Source organism: Micropterus salmoides, unplaced genomic scaffold, assembly GCF_014851395.1.
Source record: "Micropterus salmoides isolate LMB-PRFRI ecotype aquatic unplaced genomic scaffold, ASM1485139v1 Ms_hic_scaffold_14, whole genome shotgun sequence".
Lineage (NCBI taxonomy): Eukaryota > Metazoa > Chordata > Actinopteri > Centrarchiformes > Centrarchidae > Micropterus > Micropterus salmoides.
In genome coordinates this window covers 16677672-16699228 of record NW_024040485.1, presented here as the reverse complement: position 1 = coordinate 16699228, position 21557 = coordinate 16677672, and the positions used below count along the sequence as shown (strand labels likewise).

The 21557-nt window shown below is 39.7% G+C and overlaps 3 protein-coding genes across 4 annotated transcripts; 2 read left to right on the top strand and 1 right to left on the bottom strand.

Moving 5' to 3' along the window:
- The first annotated feature begins 2305 nt into the window (after window positions 1-2305).
- Window positions 2306-7074, top strand: agxtb (alanine--glyoxylate and serine--pyruvate aminotransferase b). The gene is given in 13 exon segments (XM_038718046.1): window positions 2306-2440; window positions 2858-3165; window positions 3582-3774; window positions 3870-3934; window positions 4104-4182; window positions 4185-4203; window positions 4294-4364; window positions 4444-4528; window positions 4655-4753; window positions 4997-5066; window positions 5465-5560; window positions 6139-6267; window positions 6843-7074. Coding segments are annotated over 13 exon segments (1338 nt in total). The 5' UTR covers window positions 2306-2424; the 3' UTR covers window positions 6951-7074.
- Window positions 7075-7218: 144 nt separating this feature from the next.
- Window positions 7219-11315, top strand: thap4 (THAP domain containing 4). Its single transcript, XM_038718049.1, has 5 exons — window positions 7219-7437; window positions 8312-8465; window positions 9380-9489; window positions 9931-10034; window positions 10194-11315. Exons 1-5 carry the CDS (start codon window positions 7413-7415, stop codon window positions 10308-10310), a joined length of 510 nt encoding a protein of 169 aa, XP_038573977.1. The 5' UTR covers window positions 7219-7412; the 3' UTR covers window positions 10311-11315.
- A 189-nt stretch (window positions 11316-11504) lies between these two features.
- Window positions 11505-20874, bottom strand: bokb (BCL2 family apoptosis regulator BOK b). Of its 2 annotated transcripts, none has more exons than XM_038718047.1 (5): window positions 20594-20874; window positions 19727-20064; window positions 17862-17990; window positions 13881-14044; window positions 11505-12610 (listed from the first exon to the last, which is right to left on the bottom strand). In XM_038718047.1, exons 2-5 carry the CDS (start codon window positions 19947-19949, stop codon window positions 12485-12487), a joined length of 642 nt encoding a protein of 213 aa, XP_038573975.1. In that variant the 5' UTR covers window positions 19950-20064; window positions 20594-20874; the 3' UTR covers window positions 11505-12484. The 2 variants fall into 2 exon arrangements, with proteins under 2 accessions (XP_038573975.1, XP_038573976.1); XM_038718048.1 differs by having other exon boundaries at window positions 19727-19955.
- Between the last annotated feature and the right edge of the window lie 683 nt (window positions 20875-21557).

The window sequence follows — 21557 nt, the reverse complement described above, 5'->3', positions numbered from 1 at the left end:
TCCCAAGTCTTTGCTGCATTGATAAGGAGGTGGTTTTGATTGCACCAGTCCACAAAGTCCCAATTCAGTTCTCTGTACACTCTGTCATCCCCATTAGAGATGAGACCAACGATGGCAGAGTCATCAGAGAACTTCTGGAGGTAGCAGTCTGAGGTGTTGAAGGTGAAGTCTGCAGTATAGAGAGTAAAAAGGAAGGGTGCCAATACTGTTCCTTGTGGTACCCCGAGCTGCAGACCACCGTGTCAGACTGACAGTCCTTAATCCTCACGAACTGTGGTCTGTTGGTGAGGTAGTCCAGGGTAGTCCAGGTGAAGATCTACTCCAGCGTACTCCAGCTTGTCTCTCAGCAGCGTAGGCTGGATGGTGTTAAAAGCACTGGAGAAATCATAAAACATGACCCTCACAGAGCTTCCAGTTTTTTCCAGGTGGGAGAGGGATCTGTGGAGAAGGTAGGCCTGTAGGCAAACTGCATTGACGGGTTCCCTAAGTTATCAAAGAACGAGTCTTTCAAATGTCTTTCAGATGAGACGTCAGAGCCACCAGTCTGTAGCTGTTCCTGTCCTTACGGTGTGGCGTCTTAGGCACAGGAACCAGACATGATGTTTTCCCGCAGCTGTGGGACTTGCCTCAGCTTCAAGCTCAGGTTGAACATGTACAAGAAACCAATGTATCGGTGAAAGCTGGATGTTCATCCATTCTTATAATATTCTAAAATTCAAGAATTCTAATTAAAAAGAAAATAATTAAAAGCATCTTTATTATTTAAACTAGGATGAGATAGTTTGAATTGGCCAAGTCCTTTTCCATATTTACCTCATTTTGAGGCTGTTTGGCATCACTATTGACTGCCCTCTTTCTCTCTCTTTTTGTCTATACCTCCTCCTGCTTTGTTTGTGTACAATTTTGAGTGTTCAGTCCAGTGCAAAGGCCATTGAGAGATCAACACAGGTCCCATTTATTTACCAGTGGTGTAATTATTTACCCAGCCAGACTCAGAGAGGGGCACCTTAATCCTCCTAGCTAAGAAAATACAGTAAAAAAAAAAGAAAAGCAAAAAATATTCAGTTACAGAGAAAGGGCAAAGAATAAACATAATCTCTTAAGTTTAGCAAAACCTTGCTTTTGTTTCCCATTCAGCTTGTTAAGATATTTATAAAGTAAAGCACTTGATCAGAATAAATCTTTAACATCACAGTAAAAAGTTAATGTGAATGTTTGAACTGAATGGTGTAGGTATACCTATACCCCTTTCCATCTTTAACATCCTTAAAAACACAACTTCAATGATTAATAACTGTTCTTACATTAAAACAAACAACCGGCAGATGTATGTATGATTTACATGATGTTAAACTAAAACGTTTTTGAGCATAAAACTTAAGAATATATCAATGTTTTGGATATTTAGTGACATGTGGTGATCCACAGTAATGCTCACCTCCAGCAGAACTCATCAATGAGAGCATAAACTTGTTTCTGCTCACTCTTCACTGTAATGTTTTGTTTTGAGAATACAGCAACTCTTGCACCATTAAACAATATGGCTTTCTCACTGGGGTTGGACAGCTCTGTACAAACTTGGCACTAAAATGAATCTAGAGTGAAATGATCTCAGCAGAGCAGCTAAAAATACAGATACAAGTCACCCAAACAAGGACACAATAAAATCTGACCAGTCAGAGGTCCTCAAAGCTTGACAACAATGCCTGAAATCAAGGAGTGTTATTGACCATATGGCACCACCTCATCAACTCTGCCATGTGCATTTTCCATACAGGTCCTATCAAAACTTGCAGAAGTTGCTTTTGTTAAATAATTTCCATTATACATCGTACAATACCACCACTGTAATCCTCTTTCTCTTGAGAAAAATGTGTGTGTGTGTGTGTGTGTGTGTGTGGACAACACTTTCCACAAATAAAATGTGATCCATTCTGCAGTTCTGTCTCAGCTAGATCTTTTCACAATCTGTGTTTTCTAGGCAACAAAAGTTTAATCATTAATCAAACTTTTGAGCCCACTGTTAACTTGAAACTTACATCTTACACTTATTATATACTTATAAACTCAACAGAACAAAGTCTGACAGGAAATTACCCAACCTTAACAATAAAGACAATAAGATTGAACCATTTTCCATGATGAGTATTGATTTGCATGCGTGTGTGTCTGTGTGTGTAGGTGGGTGGGTGTGGGTGTGTCTGTCCCCAGATTGGCTCCCTGAGAGGAGACACCTCTTTACAAACCCAATGCTGCTGTGACTGAAGGGGCAGAAAAAATCAATAAACCTGCAAACTAACCTAAACCAGTTCTAAGCTGCCAAGTACACTTTTCCATAAGAGTTGACCCAAGTGCTCTGGATCTAGACCGGTCACAAAAACAGTCCTGGTGGATCCAAACTGTAACAAATACCAACATGCACCGATGAGTCTTTACTTTGGTAAGACTTCTTAAATTCTGGCCTGGAAAAGATTAAAATATCTTGCTTGTCATTTGAAGTGTACTAAATAATTAATTAATTTCCAAATATAGTCTCATCCAAATGGGAAAGAGGCTTTGATAACCACCTGCTCAGAAGCAGTTTGAGTATTTTCTAGTTTTTAAAGTTTTAAAAGTTTTAAACCTTGAAATGCTGTGAAAATACCTGCAGCCATTCATCAAATATTTACAAAATGATACACTTTTTTCCCATAATAACTTCACGTTAAATCCCTTATTGCTAACCCATAAAGAGCAGGGTTGGTAATAAGGGGAGGCACACTGTCACATGGTCAACAGGTCAAAGACCAGTTTGTTTAAATGATCACCCAAAAGTCACAGGTTCAGTCTCTTCATCTGTCGGTGGTGATCTCACTAGCTGCAGGTTTCTCAGGAACCAGTACACCAGCCCTGATGCAGCGGGCTTTGTTCAGCCGGAGCGCGCTGCTCGCCCAGCAGGCAGCAGCGGCCCTTGACAGTCCGCTGGCCGCGAGGAGCGCGCCCCTGCTCCAGCGACTGGAGCGCTCCATGTCCTCCGTCACCATCCCGCCGCCGGCTTGCATGCTCCGGCCGCTGGAAGTTCCACTGCGTCACCTGTTCGGACCAGGACCCTCAAACGTTCCTCCACGTGTCTTAGCTGCAGGGTCCAGGCCGATAATTGGTCACCTGCATCCAGAAATGTATGAGGTAAATGCTCCAATGCTGACTTGTAATATATATTAAATTCTAATTAGGCCTAATCTAAGGTGGAAATAAGCATTTTGGCTCGAGAACTCAACTTTGGCGGCGCAGGTCCATTTTGGTGTCTAATTGTAATCCTAAAACTTGGAATAGGCTACCGAATAATTACTTTTAGTAGTATTACAATAACTTCCCTTATTTTTAGGTAATTTAAACACTTTATTTTTTTATTTATTTTATTAGACTATATTCAACTTTGTACACCAATTATTCATGATATATTTAAAACAAGTCAGTGCTCTAACTTTCTTAAAAAAGATCAATCTTTTGTGCTTAATTGCACAGACCCACTGAAAGCACTGAATGCACTCGGTGACAGACAGGTTAAAACGTTTATTTGACATTTTCGTTGTGTTTCTTAGATCATGAATGACATCAAGCGAGGGATCCGGTATGCCTTTCAGACAGAGAACAACATGACTATAGCTATGAGCGGCTCCGGGCACGCGGCCATGGAGTGCGCGGTGTTCAATACGGTGGAGCCCGGAGAGAGCGTGCTCATTGCTATCAACGGAATCTGGGGAGAGCGCGTTGCAGAAATTGCAGAAAGAATGGGTACGTGTTTACACACGGTTTTAGGCACGCATATATTGGGCGGCCAAAGAAGACTACATGTAGGCTACAATATCTATCTATCTATCTATCTTCAGGTGCCATTGTACATAGAATGGTAAAAACACCTGGAGGACATTTCAGCAATAAGGAAATCGAACAGGTAGGCACAATGTCTCAGAAGCAGCCCATAACTTACCCATAACATTCTCATAGCCCTAACTATGGCTGAACTACTATGATGAATACATAACTGGGAAACACAATCAGTTTCACTGTACTGAGTAATGGGAACATATATGTGATTAAACTCCTTTTAACTCTTTCTGTAGGCCATAGCAAAGCACAAGCCTGTCCTGTTTTTCCTCACACACGGAGAGTCCTCTGCGGGCCTCTGTCACCCAGTGGATGGATCGGAGACATATGCAGAAAGTGAGCCTCAGACACACCACAAGATAAATGGTTTCATGTTATTACCAACTACGTCATATTTCTCACTGCATACTCTCATATCTCACTCAGACATAACTGCCTCTTCCTGGTTGACACGGTCGCATCTCTTGGTGCAGCACCAATTTTTATGGACAAGCAAAGTAAGACAATAATGAAGGATTAAATTCCTGCTGCCGTTTGCTTGTGTCTGATATAATCTGCCTCTCATTGTGCTCTCAGATATTGACATCCTGTACACTGGTTCTCAGAAGGCTCTCAATGCGCCTCCTGGCACAGCACCCATCTCCTTTAATGACAGAGCATGGTAAGAAAGGACCCTGTAGGGGTGTTCCTGCAGGCATGTGTCCATTTAGGAGGCCTAGTTTGACACAACTAAGACCAAAAAGCAATTGAAGAGGGAATCTCACTGTCTCTCTGTTACCCTTCACAGCCACAAGATGTTTAACAGGAAAACAAAACCACTATCCTACCTCTTTGATATGACACATTTGTCCAACTACTGGGGTTGTGATGGCGAACCAGTCAGAGCGTAAGTCCACTACAGCCAACTAATGTATCCTTATTCTCTTCATACCACCTAAACCGTTCTTCAACTGGGATTGTGACTGACTGATGAGAGTAAAATATATTTGTTTTTTATACATTTAAGCTTTGAAAACCTTGTTTAGGGTTGTCATTATGATGGAAAGGTTCATACCAGTCTGTCACAAGAGCATCTATAACATCAGTGTTTGGTATGAGAATATTTTGTAACGTGTGCTCTGGTTTTTAGATACCATCACACTGGTCCAGTGTCTGGATTCTTTGCCCTGAGAGAGAGTCTGGCAATTGTTGCTGAGAAGGTAAATGGACATTTCATCACTTTGCTTTACTGAAAGACATTCACAACTTTTAGAATTAGTATCTTTGTTTATGTTGTCTTTATACATTTGCACTATATTTGTCTAAACCTTTTTTATGCCAGGACCTTCTGCAATCAGTCTTTATTTTACAGCAGGGAGTTTGTGACAGGAACAAAATGTGGCCTGTGCCTTTAATTATGGAAATCATTTTTATTGCCAGCAATGCATCAACTTCTCTGTTCAAACCACTATCACATCCCAAGTGAGGAAAAAGCGGTTTTCATTGTGCTAGAAAATGGACATAACTTTCTGAATTTGCCTCTTAACATTGCAGTAGTTTTGAGTTGGGAGCAGCCCTTGTCTAACTTCTTGTCTGATTGATCTTTGTCTCCCTCTAGGGACTGGAGGAGTGTTGGAAGAAACACAAGGAGGTGGCAGCCTATCTGTACAGAGGACTGGAGGACTTGGGTCTCAAGCTCTTCATCCCTGAGCGGGTGAGGTGGACATTAGTGCCGCAACTAATGATGATTTTCATTATCAATTAATCAGTCAATTATTTTCTCGATGAATCAATTAGTTATCAGGTCCAGAAAATTGTGATAAATGTTGATAATTTTTTCCCAAAGCCCAAGGAGACGTCCTCAAATGTCTTCTTTTGTCCACAACCCAAATATATTCAGTTTACTGTTATAGAGAAGTAAAGAAACTAGAAAATATTCACATTTGAGAAGCTGAAATCAGAGAATTTGGATGTGTTTGGGATTAATCGATTATCAAAATAGTTGGTGATTAATTTAAGGGTGCAGCTCAAACGGACATAAAACAAAATACTATGCTAGGTAATGTAGTGTTTTGTGCAGAAGAATAACTAACAACAACAACACTGTACAAGAACTTCCACATTTAATACACACTAATAATCAGTATTACAGTATCCTTGCATATCAAATCTCTTAGATACAGGACTGTTTATGTTACACTACAACTGACTGACAGGTTATTGTGACAGCATACCTCATTAGTGTTGCCCTGGTTGTGACCACAGTCATTTTGTGACATGTCTGTCTTGCAGGACTTAAGGCTTCCCTCCGTCACCACCATTGCCATCCCCGATGGCTATGAGTGGAAAGAGTTGCTTGCCTACATCATGAAACACCACCAGATGGAGATGACTGGAGGCCTGGGCCCTTCCATCGGCATGGTGAGTTGCTGCTGGTACTTCAAACCTGTACAGTGGACAAATCCATGCCTTTAGTACTGTAGTCATGGTCATCAGCTGACCTTCATTGTAGCTATTCAAGATCAGTCTTAGCATCTTAGCAGCAGTGGGTAATGTTTAAAAAAATAATGTGGGGTGGAGATGGCGCATAGATAAGATGCTTGCCTTTGGTGTGGGAGACCAGGGTTTGATTCCCACAGTGAGACATCCACCATTGTGTCCCTGAGCAAGACACTTAACCCCTCGTTGCTCCAGAGGCGTGCGACCTCTATAGCAATTGTAAGTCGGATAAAAGCGTCACCTAAATGTAAAGTAATTTCCCCTAAAATAAACACTGAACAAAGGGAAATCGTCCTGGATAGAATAATGCGTTTCCATGAGAAATATTAGTCACCTTTATTTCCACTACAACACTACTTAAACCGGACTGACGAAACCCATTTCAAGTTATAACAAGAGCAATGTCATTGGTTTGGTGTCTTTACAGTTTTCTGAATCATGATGCTGAGTCACTGCAGGCTCTAGTGCAATTTACTTTCACTCTCTCTTTTCATTAGGTGATGAGGATCGGATTGATGGGATACAACTGCGAGAAGACTAATGCTGACTTGGCACTGCATGCCCTGGCAGACGCTCTCAAGAACTGCAAAAGGAGCAGGGCTTAAGAGACAAGTGCATTCATTTCAGGAATTTCTATGTGCTTTGGACTGCAGCGATATTATAAAACACAGGCCATGTACATTTCTTGTATAAGTAGGCTAGTTTTTAAATAAAGGACCAGATAAATGTCATATGATTCATTCAAGTGTCAATAAAGTGTGCTTTATATGATCAAACACTTCTCCTGCCTTAATGTGTGGTAACAGTAAGAAATAATAATTTTTAAAAAATGTTAGCCCCACTTACTCAAGTTTTTTGACACAGCCTATCTTAAGTACCTAACCATCTAAACTACATTTCCCAAGATCCCCTGCTGCGACTTGGCTGTCCAATTCAACTACGTCATACTAACTAGATCAACGCCGTCGCAGTGTAACTATAACGTTATATGATCAATTTAGTGGCATTTTGTAGTTCCGTCTGATTTTATGCATTTGTACTGATCTGACTGCAGTTTCATTTCTTAAATGGCGTGTCCTGTAAATCACACAGGTAGGATGATTGTTAACAATTAAGAATAAGATACAAGAAACAATGTCAAATGTAACATTACTAGCTATTAGCTACAATGTCATGGTGACCAAAGGCTAACTACCGACTCTGTTGGTTTATAATAGCGTTACTTATAAAGTAAAGTTATAGCAGTAAAACAATTCACTGAAAATTATTCGAAGCTCTTTTCATTTAATTTAGCGTTAGCTGTGAAAACGACCGTAGGTTAGCTAACTTTAGCCTCCATGAAAGTAAACAAATTGAAACCACCGGACAGTCTGAGCTGTTTGTAACGTTGTGCTGTTTGACCTTTGCATATCAAAGAGTGAGTCCTAGTATGCTGCCTGTGATGACTGCGTCATGTTTGCAAAGTTTCGATTGTATATATGCGATTTAAAACAGTCACCTTCCTCTGTATTTTGCGCAGAATCGTCTTCTTCTGCTTTCTGTCACATTTCGAGCAGACCGTAGCATTAGTGCCTCCTACTGTTAACAGAGGAGACCAGCAATCACAGCAAATTTAGATTTTAGATACCATCCATCGATTTATCATTTACTTCCCCCGCTGCTATAAGAATATGTACGTTTAGGGGATAATATGTACACTTGGTAGCTTCAGACTCTCACTGTCATGGCTTACTGGGACACTGAGCAATTGTTAATGTTATTAGTAATACCTGTGCTTTTCCTGCTACGACAAGTCAAAATGCGAAAGAAATACCTCAAATATTAATCTTCAGTCATACATTCGACGTATTAATGTAAAGTAATATCAATCAAAATTTGTGGCAACAGCACCTCGAACAGAATATTGTTTCTCTGTTGTCATGATAATGCAGCATAAACTGCATGTGTTTGTGTGTTTTACCATCAGTGGAGTTGAACCCAGCCCTCCTCCCTCTAGACTGGCTTCTTGGTACCTGGGAGTCTGATGAACCTGGGGAGGGCTGTTTTCCCACCATAAAACCTTTCCGCTACACGGAGAAACTGAACTTCAGCCATGTGGGACAACCAGTCATCAACTTCACGTAGGTTATTCTGTGAGCAATCAGACTTTAAAGATTCACTTGAAGGAGCTGGAAGTGACATTCACTGCCACTAAAGTGCCACACACTAGAGTGCCAGCATCTCAGACCAAAACAAATGGGTGCTACTGTCCACCAGACCATTGAGAAAACCACCAACCAAGTCATTTTACCTTGCAGATCATAAAACACATTCAGACATCTTCATTAGTCTTTCCACTTCCAACAATCACCAACTCTGGTTTAGTCTAAATAAACCCTTAATTTACCGAAATATTCTGGCTCTACTTGTCAGCCAGCAACCAACCTACGTTAACATTATGGAAACATTATGGAAAGGATCCCAACAGAGATATACTTTTATGGTTAACAGTAAGATCTTTTTTGTTTAGTCTTTCTCTGCTCAGGATGCCATTATTCCACTATAGTTAGAAAATCATTGTTTGCTGCTAAATTATTGTGCAGAATCTCATACACAGAACCTTTACACCAGCATTCAATCCTGTTCCACCTCCAACCCCACCCAGAACGTATGAGATGAACTTTGTTGCACTTGTAACCACACCCGAGCTAAGAAGTTAAGGTGCTGGAGGTCAGATAAACAAGATTTGCAGCAGTGTTACTCACAAAAAGTTCTAGCAACTGTGTTAGATACATTCTTTAAGAGGGTGGATCCTTGCTTTAACATTTTCAGACAAGGCACCTGAGCTTCTCTCCTGTGATTTAAAAGAGTGTGAGGCTTGGGATTAGTAACAGAAACATTATGTTTGGTATTACCTATGACTATACTAGGGTGACTAGGCTGTATTAGTCAACCTGATCCCCAATATGTTGAAGTGTTAAATTGACTGTTGGGCTTTTCTGTCAGTACTAAAGTAAAACCTGCTCCTGATTCCTGTTGTTACTGTGTTTGACAGGTTCAATGCCTTCCATGCTGAGTCCAAGAAGCCTCTGCACAGAGAATGTGGCTTTATTCGAATGCAGCCGGGATCCAACAGAGTGGCGTTCATCATCGCACAGAACTCAGGTAGTTTGTTTGTTTTTAACCAGGCCCCACCTTGTATTTCTGGAATATGCTGTAAAGTTGACAGGCTCATTCCAGATGTGCAAAGGCTCAGTCACTTAATGTGAATAGACTGAAAGTATTTTGCTTAGATTAGACTTCACTCAGGGCCATTGAGCAAAAATATTCCAGACAAAAATGATGCATACACATGAATACGTATCATTTACACACACCACTTTGTTTGCCTTTGCTGTCTTTAGTTGTGCATTATAGGTAATAAATTATTCTCATAAATTAATTTTTATTATTAGTTTACCAGTATAAAATTTAATTGGAATTAGAGTGTGAATATAATGAGTTCTTAATGGCTAATTTACAGTATTGTCCACACAAACACACATGCTCTTCACACATGTTTTGAGTCCAGATTGGGTTTATTTATTTATTTATTTTTTGGTGCAGGTCTAGTGGAGATTGAGGAGGGAGAGCTGACAGCGCAGCAGCTGAACCTGCAGAGCCAGGCTCTGGCCAGAACATCTTTTGCCAGGGAGCCGCATGTACAGAAGGTAAAATTGATTTTATTGATCAATATTAATGACTTCATTTATACATTAGAATCAAATCCATGTAAAATAACTGACCACACAGTCCATAAAACATCAGCAGCTCTCCTTTGGAACTTACTTTAATCAGTCTGTCCTTACCTGCTCGTTCCCATCTCTCAGATTTCGAGAGTGTTTCAGCTCCGACCAGATGGGAGGTTGGAGCAGACGGTTTCCATGGCAACAGACAACCAGGCACTGATGCAGCACTTGCACATCACCTACAGTCGTTCATCTTGACCCAACAGGCTGGCAGGCTTCTTTTACATAGATATACTTTAGTCAGGAGAGATGCTGCTAAAAAAGGCCTGATCAATAATCAGTTGAGTCAGATAATCATGTAAACAAATCTACAGCTACACGATGGTATAATCCTATAATGTGAGAGTACCTGTTAAATGAATATAATTTAATCAACTCAAACTTAACCATTAAGTAAATCTTACAATACATGCGTACAGTAATAACTGGGCTTTTACAGTGGGAGAGACGTACCAAGAGTTTAAAGGTACAGTCGAATTAAAAAATGTAATATTCCCCTATGGAGGTTTCGTGTAAACAAACAAAAGTGATGTTTACATTCAGTGTTTCGTCACTAAATACATTGTGTGTGTAAGGTCTAACAGTGTATTTCCTTCCTCGTCCCCCCCAAAGTATTTTAAATCCTGTATTGTTTACATGCATGTGTATTGGCTCGCAGTCTCTTTCTCTCCTGCCTTTGCTGGCACATTGCAGAAAATCTCACACGCTGATTAAAAAAAACGAGACCTACTTAGAAAAACAGCTCCGTGGCGCTACTGGAGATCTAAAACTCCAAAGGCAACCTCTTAATCTAACAAAATAAAGATTTCATATAGCATTTCCATTAGGTTGGAGTATGGGTGCTTGCTATAGTTTATCTTAATATTTATTGTCCAAATATAAGATTTTGGTGCTTTAAAGCTTAGAAAGTGCTGATGAATTAATGCCAAGTACAGTGTCCTGTTATCTTTATCTTTCATTGCACTATTATAAGATTGAAAGCTAAAGTAATGTCTGTCGTGGAGTCAATGCACTGTGTTTGGAGTGTTTTTTGAGTATACAATTCGGAGTCACAGAGAGTTGTTCTTACACTGGGTGTTGTTTGTGGTTGTGGTGTAAGCCAATAAGCACGACCCTTTGAGATACAAAGAGTTTGTCATGTCCTTTCAGGTATACAGGTTGTTATACGGACTACATTAAAATAAATTGAAGCTATTTCACCTATTTGTCTTCAGTTATTTTAATATCTTTATTTTTCAAACTTCTTGTTCTGTCCTTATGGATTACCGTCCAGTTGTTGGTTGCCATTGTTTTATTTTAGTTACCTAAAAGGAAAAGTCTTAAAAAAAACTTTAAACTGTCAAGATCTCATAGTAAAGTGGGATAAAGCGTCATAAAATAATAGTACATGTGTGAAGATTGTTAAGTTTATTATAGATTTTTTAAAAATGTTCACACGCATTTATAAACAAAAAGGGACAACCATCATTCATACCATACAATCATCCTGTCTGTATACTGTAGTGGCTTCAATTGTTGAAGTCTTAATCAAAATCTTAAAAATAAAAAACATAAATGAACTATTTACAGATTTAAAAGCAAATCCGTACCACCAATATATATGGATGCAGTACAAACCATTCCTCTGTCTTTACGTTCTTTGGCCAAAAATGGGCAAAATGAGACCCAACATTTCTAAGTGTGTAGAACTGCAGCAGAAAGTTAGGTCACAACATTTTGGATCATATATGGAAAGAGACAGTTTGTGCTTTGGTAAAGTACAATAGTGTGAATCAAAAGTGTCAGCAGTTGATACCATCTGATATCGCGCTTAGGTGTAAACCCATGAGTGAGTGAAACAATGTCGCTCCTTTTCAGACTCAGGAGGATTCATAAAACTAACAAGACCCAGCCAGCTGAGCATCACTTTTCATTACCGTCACCCTCATTATTCCTTCAGGTGTATTTCCAGAGACAAACATCACATGACAGTTTTGCTCAGGAGTGCAAACAGCCTCCCATTGCTCACATTCAGCCCCAACACCATCATACATTACAGTTACAACACTGGAGAAGCTGGTTTACTGCACTGGTGTAAGCAGTGTAACAATATCTAGAAGAGGTCGAGTGACACAAACTTGTTCCATCACTGTTTATGATCTTAAATATCACCACGACTACCCTTTGAATGAAGGGTAATCAGACTTATCTGACACAGAGATAACAAACATGATGCAGATGAAACGTGTTGATGGCAAGATATCGGCTGGCAGGCTCAGTCCCTCCCATCCAGTACAACGACCAACTCCACTCCATCATGAATTGACAAGATTTGAAGTGAGATTCTCACATCAAACAGTGATGATAACTTCGGTACGCTGTGTCTCGGCTGTTCATTGTTCTTTCATGATGTAGATGTACATTGTAGTGAGGAAGTACTTCAAGGACTCGATGGCAGAGGACAGCCAGTGGTGTTCAAGGTTGAGATCCCTCTTCACCACACATTTTGTGATCTCTGCCTAATAAAAGGACATTCAAATTGATATAGTTACAGAGTTGAAGTTAGTAGCTTTGCCTATAAAAATCATTGTTTCCCAAAACCAAAATGGCAGCACTTCAGTGGTAAAAATAAGACTCTACATCCATGCTAGAGTCTGTGAGGTTGGCACAGCAGTGCTTTGAGCTAAATGGTATTGTTACCTATGTTACAATGATACTTGCTGATATTTAATGTTTACCATGTTTGCCATCTTAGATTAGCGTGTTAGCATGCTAACCATTACAAATTAGCACTAAACACAAAGTACAGCTGATGTTGATGGATATGTCATTGGTTTGCAGGTATTTGGTCATAAACCAAAGTAACTGTCTGCACCAAATCTCAAGAAAATCAAAGTAGCTGTTGAGATGTTTCAGTCTCGAACAATTTGGTGCACTAACCAACCGTTGACATTGCCACCCATAGGCTATGCCACTAGATTGGCTAACCACCTCTGGTCTTGATCATATTTTTGAATTTAACATATAATATTGTATGCTCTAATGAAAGCTTCACGAGGAAATTATTCTGTAGATTTATTGGTATATCAGCTGTAAATTTAGAGTCACTAAAATGTTGAGGACATTAGGTTGTTATTTCTCTTCTTTTTTTTCAAATCACTGCAGTGCCACCTTTGTTCTGAATTTGTCTGAGTGACAATTATATATTAAAAATTATTATTTGAGTCCAGCAGAACTTGACTAAGTGCTCCACCTTAAACACATTATTTTCACAGATACATTACCATTGCAAATCTTTGCATCAGGTTAGACAACAGGAAGTATGAGTATGTTAGAAGGAGCTTTCTGAGTGAGCTACCATCAGATTTTATGCAAGTCCCCTCTAACTCTATCTATCAGAGCTTATGAAAGCAAACTGAGCTCTGATCCATAAACAAGATAAAATGAATTAGTCATCTAACTTGAGCATAAGCAATCTAGGAGTGCTGCCAGTTTAAAACTCCAGAGAAACATGACACAAGCAGTCTTTTTTCCTCTTACTGACTCAAATGTCAACTTGTTTAAATGTAATTTTTCCCCAAAATATCTCAAAAACACTAATCATGCAGCAGCATTAATCATATAAAAAATAAACAATGAAAAACAAAACATGAAAAACATGATTTAGCCTAGTTAGTGCGAATGGGAAAATTCCCTAAAATGAAACATGTAACATTTCTTCACAATGCTGCTCATGTTTCAGGACCTTATTAATCATGAGTATCTGCATGTACAGCAGTGGTCACTTACCCATCCTCCCCGTCTCTTCAGCCAGGGAACCAGAAACTTGCGGACAAAATGTCCCAGACTGTCCACTAAGATGTGAACGGTGGTTGGATGGCCTTGTCTGACACAATCTACAGCCAGGGCTCCGGCTACTGCATACAGGGATACCACCTTTCCCCATGTTATACCTGCAGCCAGAAAAACAGACATCACTTGATTATGTTTGATATCTATATTTGTGTCTATAGATAGATGTGCATGCCCTGATGCTGATCATTAATTTATTGTTATTTTCCAAGTCCCACTCCACTCAGAAGTGTGCTTTGCTTATTATTACTTCTCTTGGATGTTTGAGCTTCACTGTGCAGAAAAGGTATGTCAAAAGTCGGTTTCAAATTCCTCTGCTGAAAGGGGAAGGTTCTGCTGTGTTTAGAGCTTCAGTGATTAGTGATTCACTGATTGGTAAATAGGCCCAAACAAAAAATGAATCTATTATCAAACTAAATCTGAGCATTTTGTTAAGAAAAAGATGCCAAAGATTCTCTGGTTCCAGCTTCTCAAATGTGAATATTGTCTGTTTATATCTTGGGCAAGCTTGGGCTTTGGAAAACTGCAATGAGCATTTTTCACATTAATAAGATTTAGAGATAATGAAAATAATTGTATGTTGTAGTTCAGGCTGTGTATAAGACATGTACATACGATTTTGCAATGTCAAAACTAAATTGGAGCCAATCATGGTTCAGTATGCAACTTACACAAATATGAAGCTGAAACTTAAAACCTCCAGTGACACTGGGAATGGACTTCTCAGTGAAGCAGGAGAAATATTGTGTCCAACAGATTAACTTCTAAAACTCGGTCATTTATCAATGACCGAGAAGGAAAATTTTTGATTAGGTACAGATGAATATATTTAATCAAAACAGAGTATTTTCATACGTTTGAAAACATATCTGGAGGGGATCTAAGCATCAGCAAAACAAGCTGATATTGATTCTGTCATGCAGTCACACAGCAGTTGTTTGATAAGTGAGAAGCAAAAATCGCACTTTATCCAGAAAAGCTGATCCTCAAACCTCCACTGTGGCAGAATTTCCTGACCGGAATCGATCAAACTGCCACATTTATCTCGGCATAAACACTCGTTTCCTGTTCACATGGGTGCCAACCCCGAGGCATGCCAAGCTTCAGCACCCATCTCCTCTATGGTTTCTCTTTCCTCAAAGTCTGTCACATTTGGGGCAGTCTGTGGACCTTGCACTGAAATAAACTGTAAATACCAGGTTTAAGTCAACAAACCAGCACATTTCTGTTAATGCAGCTGATAAGACGCCTTAGCGTGCTAGCTGTAAATTAAAAAGGGTGAGACAGTGTTGCCTTTGCCCAGAGGTGGGTGAACATTGATGTAGTATTCTTCTGTGAGGATGTCATCAGGTTCATAAAATTATTTTACTACGAAGAAGCAATCGAGAGTCATAAAGCTGAAAAGATCAAATTCTTTGTCCTCCTTTGTATCTAAACAATCCAGTCTGATAATTAAGGGCATCCAGCCATTTCTAGGTACAGTTTCCAAGGCAGCAGGGATAGTTATAATGACTGTTGGTGATGCAGTGCAGGACCTAATGGCATTAGCCTCTTTATGCCCGCTTGCATTGTCATGACTGTTCGTCAGAGCTGCCCTACAGTCTGACTGTGGCTATAAGGAGATAGAGCTCTGGGCAAGCTTAAATCTGTCCATGGAAGCTGCCCGAGTACGTCACATGTCACTCCTTACTGAGAAGCAGGCCAAGAATAGAGAAAAGATTGTCAGGGATAAAGCTGGAGGAGAGCAGGGCGGAAAGAAAAAGAACAGTGGTGGGAGGCAGGCAAATATAGATGCAGGAGAGACAAGGCATGTTGATTTTACTGAGGGAGACCACAGTACAGATGGTCGCGAAAACGTTTCGAAAAGAATATCTGGTTTTGATACGTAGATTTACTGGACATCTCATTTCTTTGTGGTCTCTAGATTCATGTTAAGCACTTGGGTGCAAAATAAAGAATGGCAAAAAGCAAAATAGGTTGTTATAAAAAGATTTTCCAGATAGCAGGAAAAACAATCTTCGATGCATTTTTCTATTTATATTCAGCTTTCGACCCGTCCCGGAAGGCTAGGGCAGCCTGGGTTCACCAGTTTGTTATTCTTCAGAAGGAATCCCACGCTGTTTCCAAAAATTGCTCCCTCGTGACGTCAAAACAAGACCAAGCTTTGCCAGAACACAGGCATGAAAATGATATAAAGCAAGTCCATTTTTGATCTTTTCTATAAACCAGACCATCTCATCTATCCCAAAGGCTCATACGGAGGACATAAAGTCGCTCTTTTTATTTGGATTCTTTAAAATGTCAGAGCCGCTTTGAATAGTGTGAAAAGCAACACAAACAAGTTCAAGTCTAGACCTGCAGTCTACAGAGGATTTACACCAGTCAAGTGAAATCAAGACATAGCGAAACTGACAAAACAAAATTCCTCTCTCTAGACCAAGACTTAGCAAAGACTTGAAACTATTTAATACATATTTATTCCGTAATGTTATTCATTGATAAATCACTCAGGACAATACATGCAAATGTGAAATGAATAGGAAATGACATTGCTATTCTGAGGTAGTGAGCATAGCGTAAATTAAAGTTTGCTGAAGTTACTGTATCTTAACTGAGAAATGTTGGATCCCTTCCTCCACTTTAGGTCACCTTTCATAAACTGTAGCACCTCAGGATAGATCTTTAATCATGATCTTTATATCTGCCATGCTAGCAGCTCTGTGAGGCTGTATTTAAGCACATGGGGGCTCTAGCTAAATGCTAACATCAGCATCATAAATGCTCACAATGACAAAATAACATGGAGATGTTCAACGGGTATAATGTTTACCTTGTTCACCATCTTAGTTTAGTGTTAGAATGCAAACATTAGCTTATTAGCACTAAACATTACAGTACAGCTGAGACTGATATTTATTCAAATTCAAATTATTGGATGAGGTGACATTTGGACCTGATAATGGCAAGAGATGAAAATCTAAGGGACCAAATTCAATGGCGATCCATCCAATAGTTAGAGACATTTCACTCAAAAACAGATGTCAACCTCATGGTGGTGCCAGAACAAAAGCCAGGGGATCATTAAAGTCAGTGGGTTTCATCCTCTGGTAACCACGCATGTCTGTACAAAATTTCATGGCAATCCATCCAACGGTTGTTGAGATATTTTAGTGTGGCCCAAAGTGATGGACCAACAGACCGACATCGCTGTCCCAAGACACACTAGTATGGCTAAAAAAAACAACACCTTTCAAAAAAACCCAAGTGGCCTTGGTTACAACATAGCACAATAAGGGCTAAACCTACAAGAAGACACTGAGACCTGATTCAAGACAAAGACTGGGCTGAAGACAGATCAGACAGCCTGGTCTGAAGATATTTATTTGTAGCAGCCGTAAGATTAAGACATTTGGGATTGGGACGTTTGTGATTCAAAAAGGATGATAAAGAACACCAACATCACAATTTATCAAAGAATGACATAATATGACATGATTGGCAATTAGCTTCACTGGAAATGTTATTTTCAAGTTATTGCTTGGGCCATAATGCCTGAATTCAAAACCACTATTTAACTACAATAAACAAATCAGTGCTATCTGTTAAGGAAGCACCAGTGTGTCTACACATAGTCAATCTAAATGGCTGTGGGAACAATTATGCGTTGTAGATGAAGTCTCACTCTAACTACTTATTATTCACACCCACTCACTCTCACTGAAAGCACCTCTCAGCCAAAAGGAAACCTGTTTAATCACAGTAACTGCCTTCACCAGCAGCCTGAGACTCTGTGGAAGTGTAAATTAGTTCCTGTGCTGGCAAATCTCCTTTTGTTTGAAGACTACATGGTTAGTTTCCACCTTGGACAGCATACAGTGTGTTGCATCATCATCATCAGCTTCATCAACAGCTGCGTACCTGTTGAAAAGATTTCTGTCGCCACACCGATGAAGGCATCCGAGACCATGTTCTCCATGGCAACAGAAATGTTGAGCTGCCGCGCCACGTTCCTGTACAAACTGGGCTGTATACACTCCAGCTCGTCGCCTAGATAACAGAGGGAGAGCACAGAGAAAAAGAGAGAGAGAGACATAAAGGAAAAAAACTGTTAATCTGGGTGAATGAGACAGAAACCTAAACACAGATTCAGTTTAAGGCAATTATTTAAACACTCTGGGTTATACAAACTATTATACAATTCAACTGATTCAAAGTGTTTACTCTGCTAGAGGAGGTCCACTCAGCTGCCAGGATGTTCAAGTAAAACATGTACGTCTCTGCTGGCATTGCTTAAAAAAGACGCTGGGCACAGCTTCTGTCTTAAGTGACTCAAGTACTCCAGATGTAATCACTGGCTTCAAGCTTTCACACATTCCTTAACTCAAGATCTGCCTCAAGCATCATAGCTTGAAATACACATTATAGTATGTGGACATCAAGTACAAAGTTATTCAGTCTAGTTTCTTACGTGTTCTGTTGCATCAATTATCTCTTCCAGCTCTCTTGAGTCATCTCAGTTCTCAGCCTACTGTATCTAAAAGTAGATCAGAACGAAGCAACTCTGTTTTTTAGATCCGAGAACAGTGATCATATCACTTCTTCCAGCTGTGGTCACGTCTCCATAATGACAATTTATTTATTTGCTTTGAAATCAGTCAATATCATGTTAGATCACATAGTGTTCCATTTCCAGTATACAGAACTCAAATCTTTCATTTTGTCTTGAAATAAAAATTTAGGTTTAACCTTAATCTGTCCTTGTCTTTGCTTTTCTCACTAGCCTGTGAGTACTGCTTCATGGAATCTGCATTTTGCCATGAAGAGTCAAACATGCTTTGGCAAAGTCTCAAATCCAATTTCATTGATTGTAACTGATAGTGTCCTGCTCCTCTTATTTTATTGTCTGTTGCAACAGTTATTGCCTCTACCAAGGAGGTTATGTTTTCTGGTCCATCTGCTTTAAGTAAGATATTTCAAGAACCTATTAGCATATTTCAATGAAACTTGATTGAACGTTAAGTTGTGATCAGTTTTTGGCACAGATTTAAAATATTTAATATTACAAGATGGTGAAAATATGCAAAAACACCATCTTACCACATGAACTACTGCATTAAAAACATGAAAACCATCTGGCAAATGTATTCCATAACTGTCCATCACTAAATGTATATTTGATACCCAGACCCAAAAGAATAATACAGAGCAGATAAAATCATCTACCACATTTTCTATCATTATCTTTCTATCAAGAAATTAAGTAGGGGATTAAGACATGGACAACAAACCTAAACGTCCTCTGGTCGAGACCTTTGTTGCATCTCTCTCCCTCATTTCCCATCATCTCTCTACTGTCTATACAAAAGTTATAAAAACAGTATAAAAATGCGCCCAAAATACTTTAAAAAATAAATAAAATCTGAGGCCTGTGTCTGAGGGGTATGCACTATGTGCCTGAGTTTTATCTAGTTAAAATAATTAGGTATAACTATTTTTATGTTAAGCTTTATTTTACATATTAAGACTGAAATTATTTCTCAGTAGTACACCAGTGGCAACTGTCATAACTTTAAATAGCAAACACGGGCAAACTGAAAGATATCAAAGAACAAACTGTAATGTGGCCACTTCATCTTACTTGACCTATCCTTTCCCGAATGTATGAGGTTTAAAGTGTACAAGGAAATAACGACCATGGCCTCGAATGTTCATACATGTTGCTATAAGACAACGTTTTACCCCTTTAAGTTTCTTATTTAACTGTTTGTTCAGGTTTCTCTTACCAAGACAGAGAAGCACCAAAGACACATCAGTGAGTGCTGCGTTCGAGGGAGAGAGGTTGAGTTCAGTTTTGGACCATCCCAGTCCATTCTGGTTGAGTCTGGACATTATGTAGTCTCTGCACAAGGCCTTAGACTGGGACACCAGCTCCTTCTCAGTCAACGACCGGTCAAACACATCCAGGACCTCTGCTGCAAACACAGAGGACCGCCGCAGGACCTCCATGTCCTCCTGCAAGAGGTATAGGTCAGTGTGCGCCTGACCTCTTCGGATCAGTTGACTCTCAGTGTGTCCCCTCTTTTATCCCAGAGGACATTTAACAGCATAGACAATATGGCAGCTGTGAGGAAAGAAAACCCTTATTTAGATGTAGCTAGCGATAACTGGTCAGTTTTGACTTAATCTTCAAATGTCAGACACAGTGAGAGAGAGAGAGACTTGTGCCATAAAAGTAAAAGCAGCTTCAGTGATTAAATTAACAATCACTACAGTTCCTGCTGTCACTACACATTTTGTCTTTTACATTTACAAGGACTGTGGGTCTAAACAGACTTCCAGAATCTAAATCAGACCAGAAACTTACATAAGAATATGATGGAGGCGTTATTGTTGTGAGTCACGTGGGGGGACAGTTAAGATATTGCTACACTTCTTGGATTATGCAACAACCAAGCAGATACAACAAGATTAAACTTTTGCCACTGGGGCAGCCACATCCCTATCTTGATTTGAGATTATTTTTTTAAATGCATAAAGCAACCGTTTTTTAGTGCAACCTGAAGTAACCTGATAAAGAGTGGAACATTATATGAAAATATAGACGAATTAACTGTTTAGGTTGTTCCACGCATAGAACAATGCAGGCTTACCCTCAACGCTGTGTCCACATTGAGATGTCCACTGCAATTAATCAATCACAAAACCTGTCAGTGTTTGTCTGTAGTGTTTCCCAGCCAATAAATCTGAAAGGCGCAAGCCAGCTCGTCTGCTCTCAAAAGAAACAGGTTGAGACTATTAAGGAACCACCGGGAGAAGTTCTGTCTCCGGAGCTCGAGCTGTTGTCTGTCCACTTGTTTCTCCAAAAAGCACCGAGTGAGCCGAAGGGACGCAGTTACAGGACGCCTACCTGTTGTTCCACATTCCCATTGGCGCTCAATGCACGCCTTGGTTTTACAGTCAGTGAATGCCCGGAGGAGGAGGAGGAGGAGGAGGAGAGTTTGACGCCTGCCTCCCAGCCACTAAACATGTCAACCCTGACTACGGCGGACAGAGGGAGACAAATCAACTGCATCTACATTTTCATTCACAAATCTGACCGGGTTAGGCTACTTAAATTAACTAGTTTTCTTAGAGTGTGTCCATTCCTGTGCGTAAAAGACACACGCTTTCCATACTTTTATAGGAGTCGAGTCAGGTTTAAAACATTTCATACTGATACAATCTCACATGAGAGTAATTAAAATGGAGTTCCCTAGCACGGATGTAGGCTACAGGTGAACGGGTGTGTCAGTCAACAGCGGATCTCCTGCAAGAGTTTATGTAAGTGTTCCTCGCCGAGGGCAAAAGTGTTGCCCTTTAATCCCGTTCCGCAGGTAAATATAGGTGTACCACCATAGTGTTACTATCAGCATCGAGACTGAGTTTATTAGGCTTTATGTTTTCTTTGTAGTTTTTGTATTGTTGTTTTTTTTATTATATGAAAATACATAGTTACATCCACGCGCTATAGATCTTATTTAAAACATTTAAAACATTTAATTTTCTTATTTAAAAAGTGTCAGAGGAGAGAGACCAGTCCCTGTTTAAGGACTCATTCCAAGTAACAAATTAATT

What these genes read in the sequence shown, in the direction of transcription:
- thap4 (XM_038718049.1), top strand. Translation starts at nt 7,413, where the DNA reads ATGGCGTGTCCTGTAAATCACACAG. An exon ending in CAACCAGTCATCAACTTCAC is followed by an intron (nt 8,466 to 9,379) that starts GTAGGTTATTCT and finishes TGTGTTTGACAG; the next exon opens with GTTCAATGCCTTCCATGCTG. An exon ending in GGGAGCCGCATGTACAGAAG is followed by an intron (nt 10,035 to 10,193) that starts GTAAAATTGATT and finishes CCCATCTCTCAG; the next exon opens with ATTTCGAGAGTGTTTCAGCT.
- bokb (XM_038718047.1), bottom strand. Translation starts at nt 19,949, where the DNA reads ATGGAGGTCCTGCGGCGGTCCTCTGTGTTTGCAGCAGAGGTCCTGGAT. An exon ending in TTTGGTGCTTCTCTGTCTTG is followed by an intron (nt 17,991 to 19,726) that starts GTAAGAGAAACC and finishes TCTGTTATCTAG; the next exon opens with GCGACGAGCTGGAGTGTATA. An exon ending in GACAGAAATCTTTTCAACAG is followed by an intron (nt 14,045 to 17,861) that starts GTACGCAGCTGT and finishes TTCTGGCTGCAG; the next exon opens with GTATAACATGGGGAAAGGTG.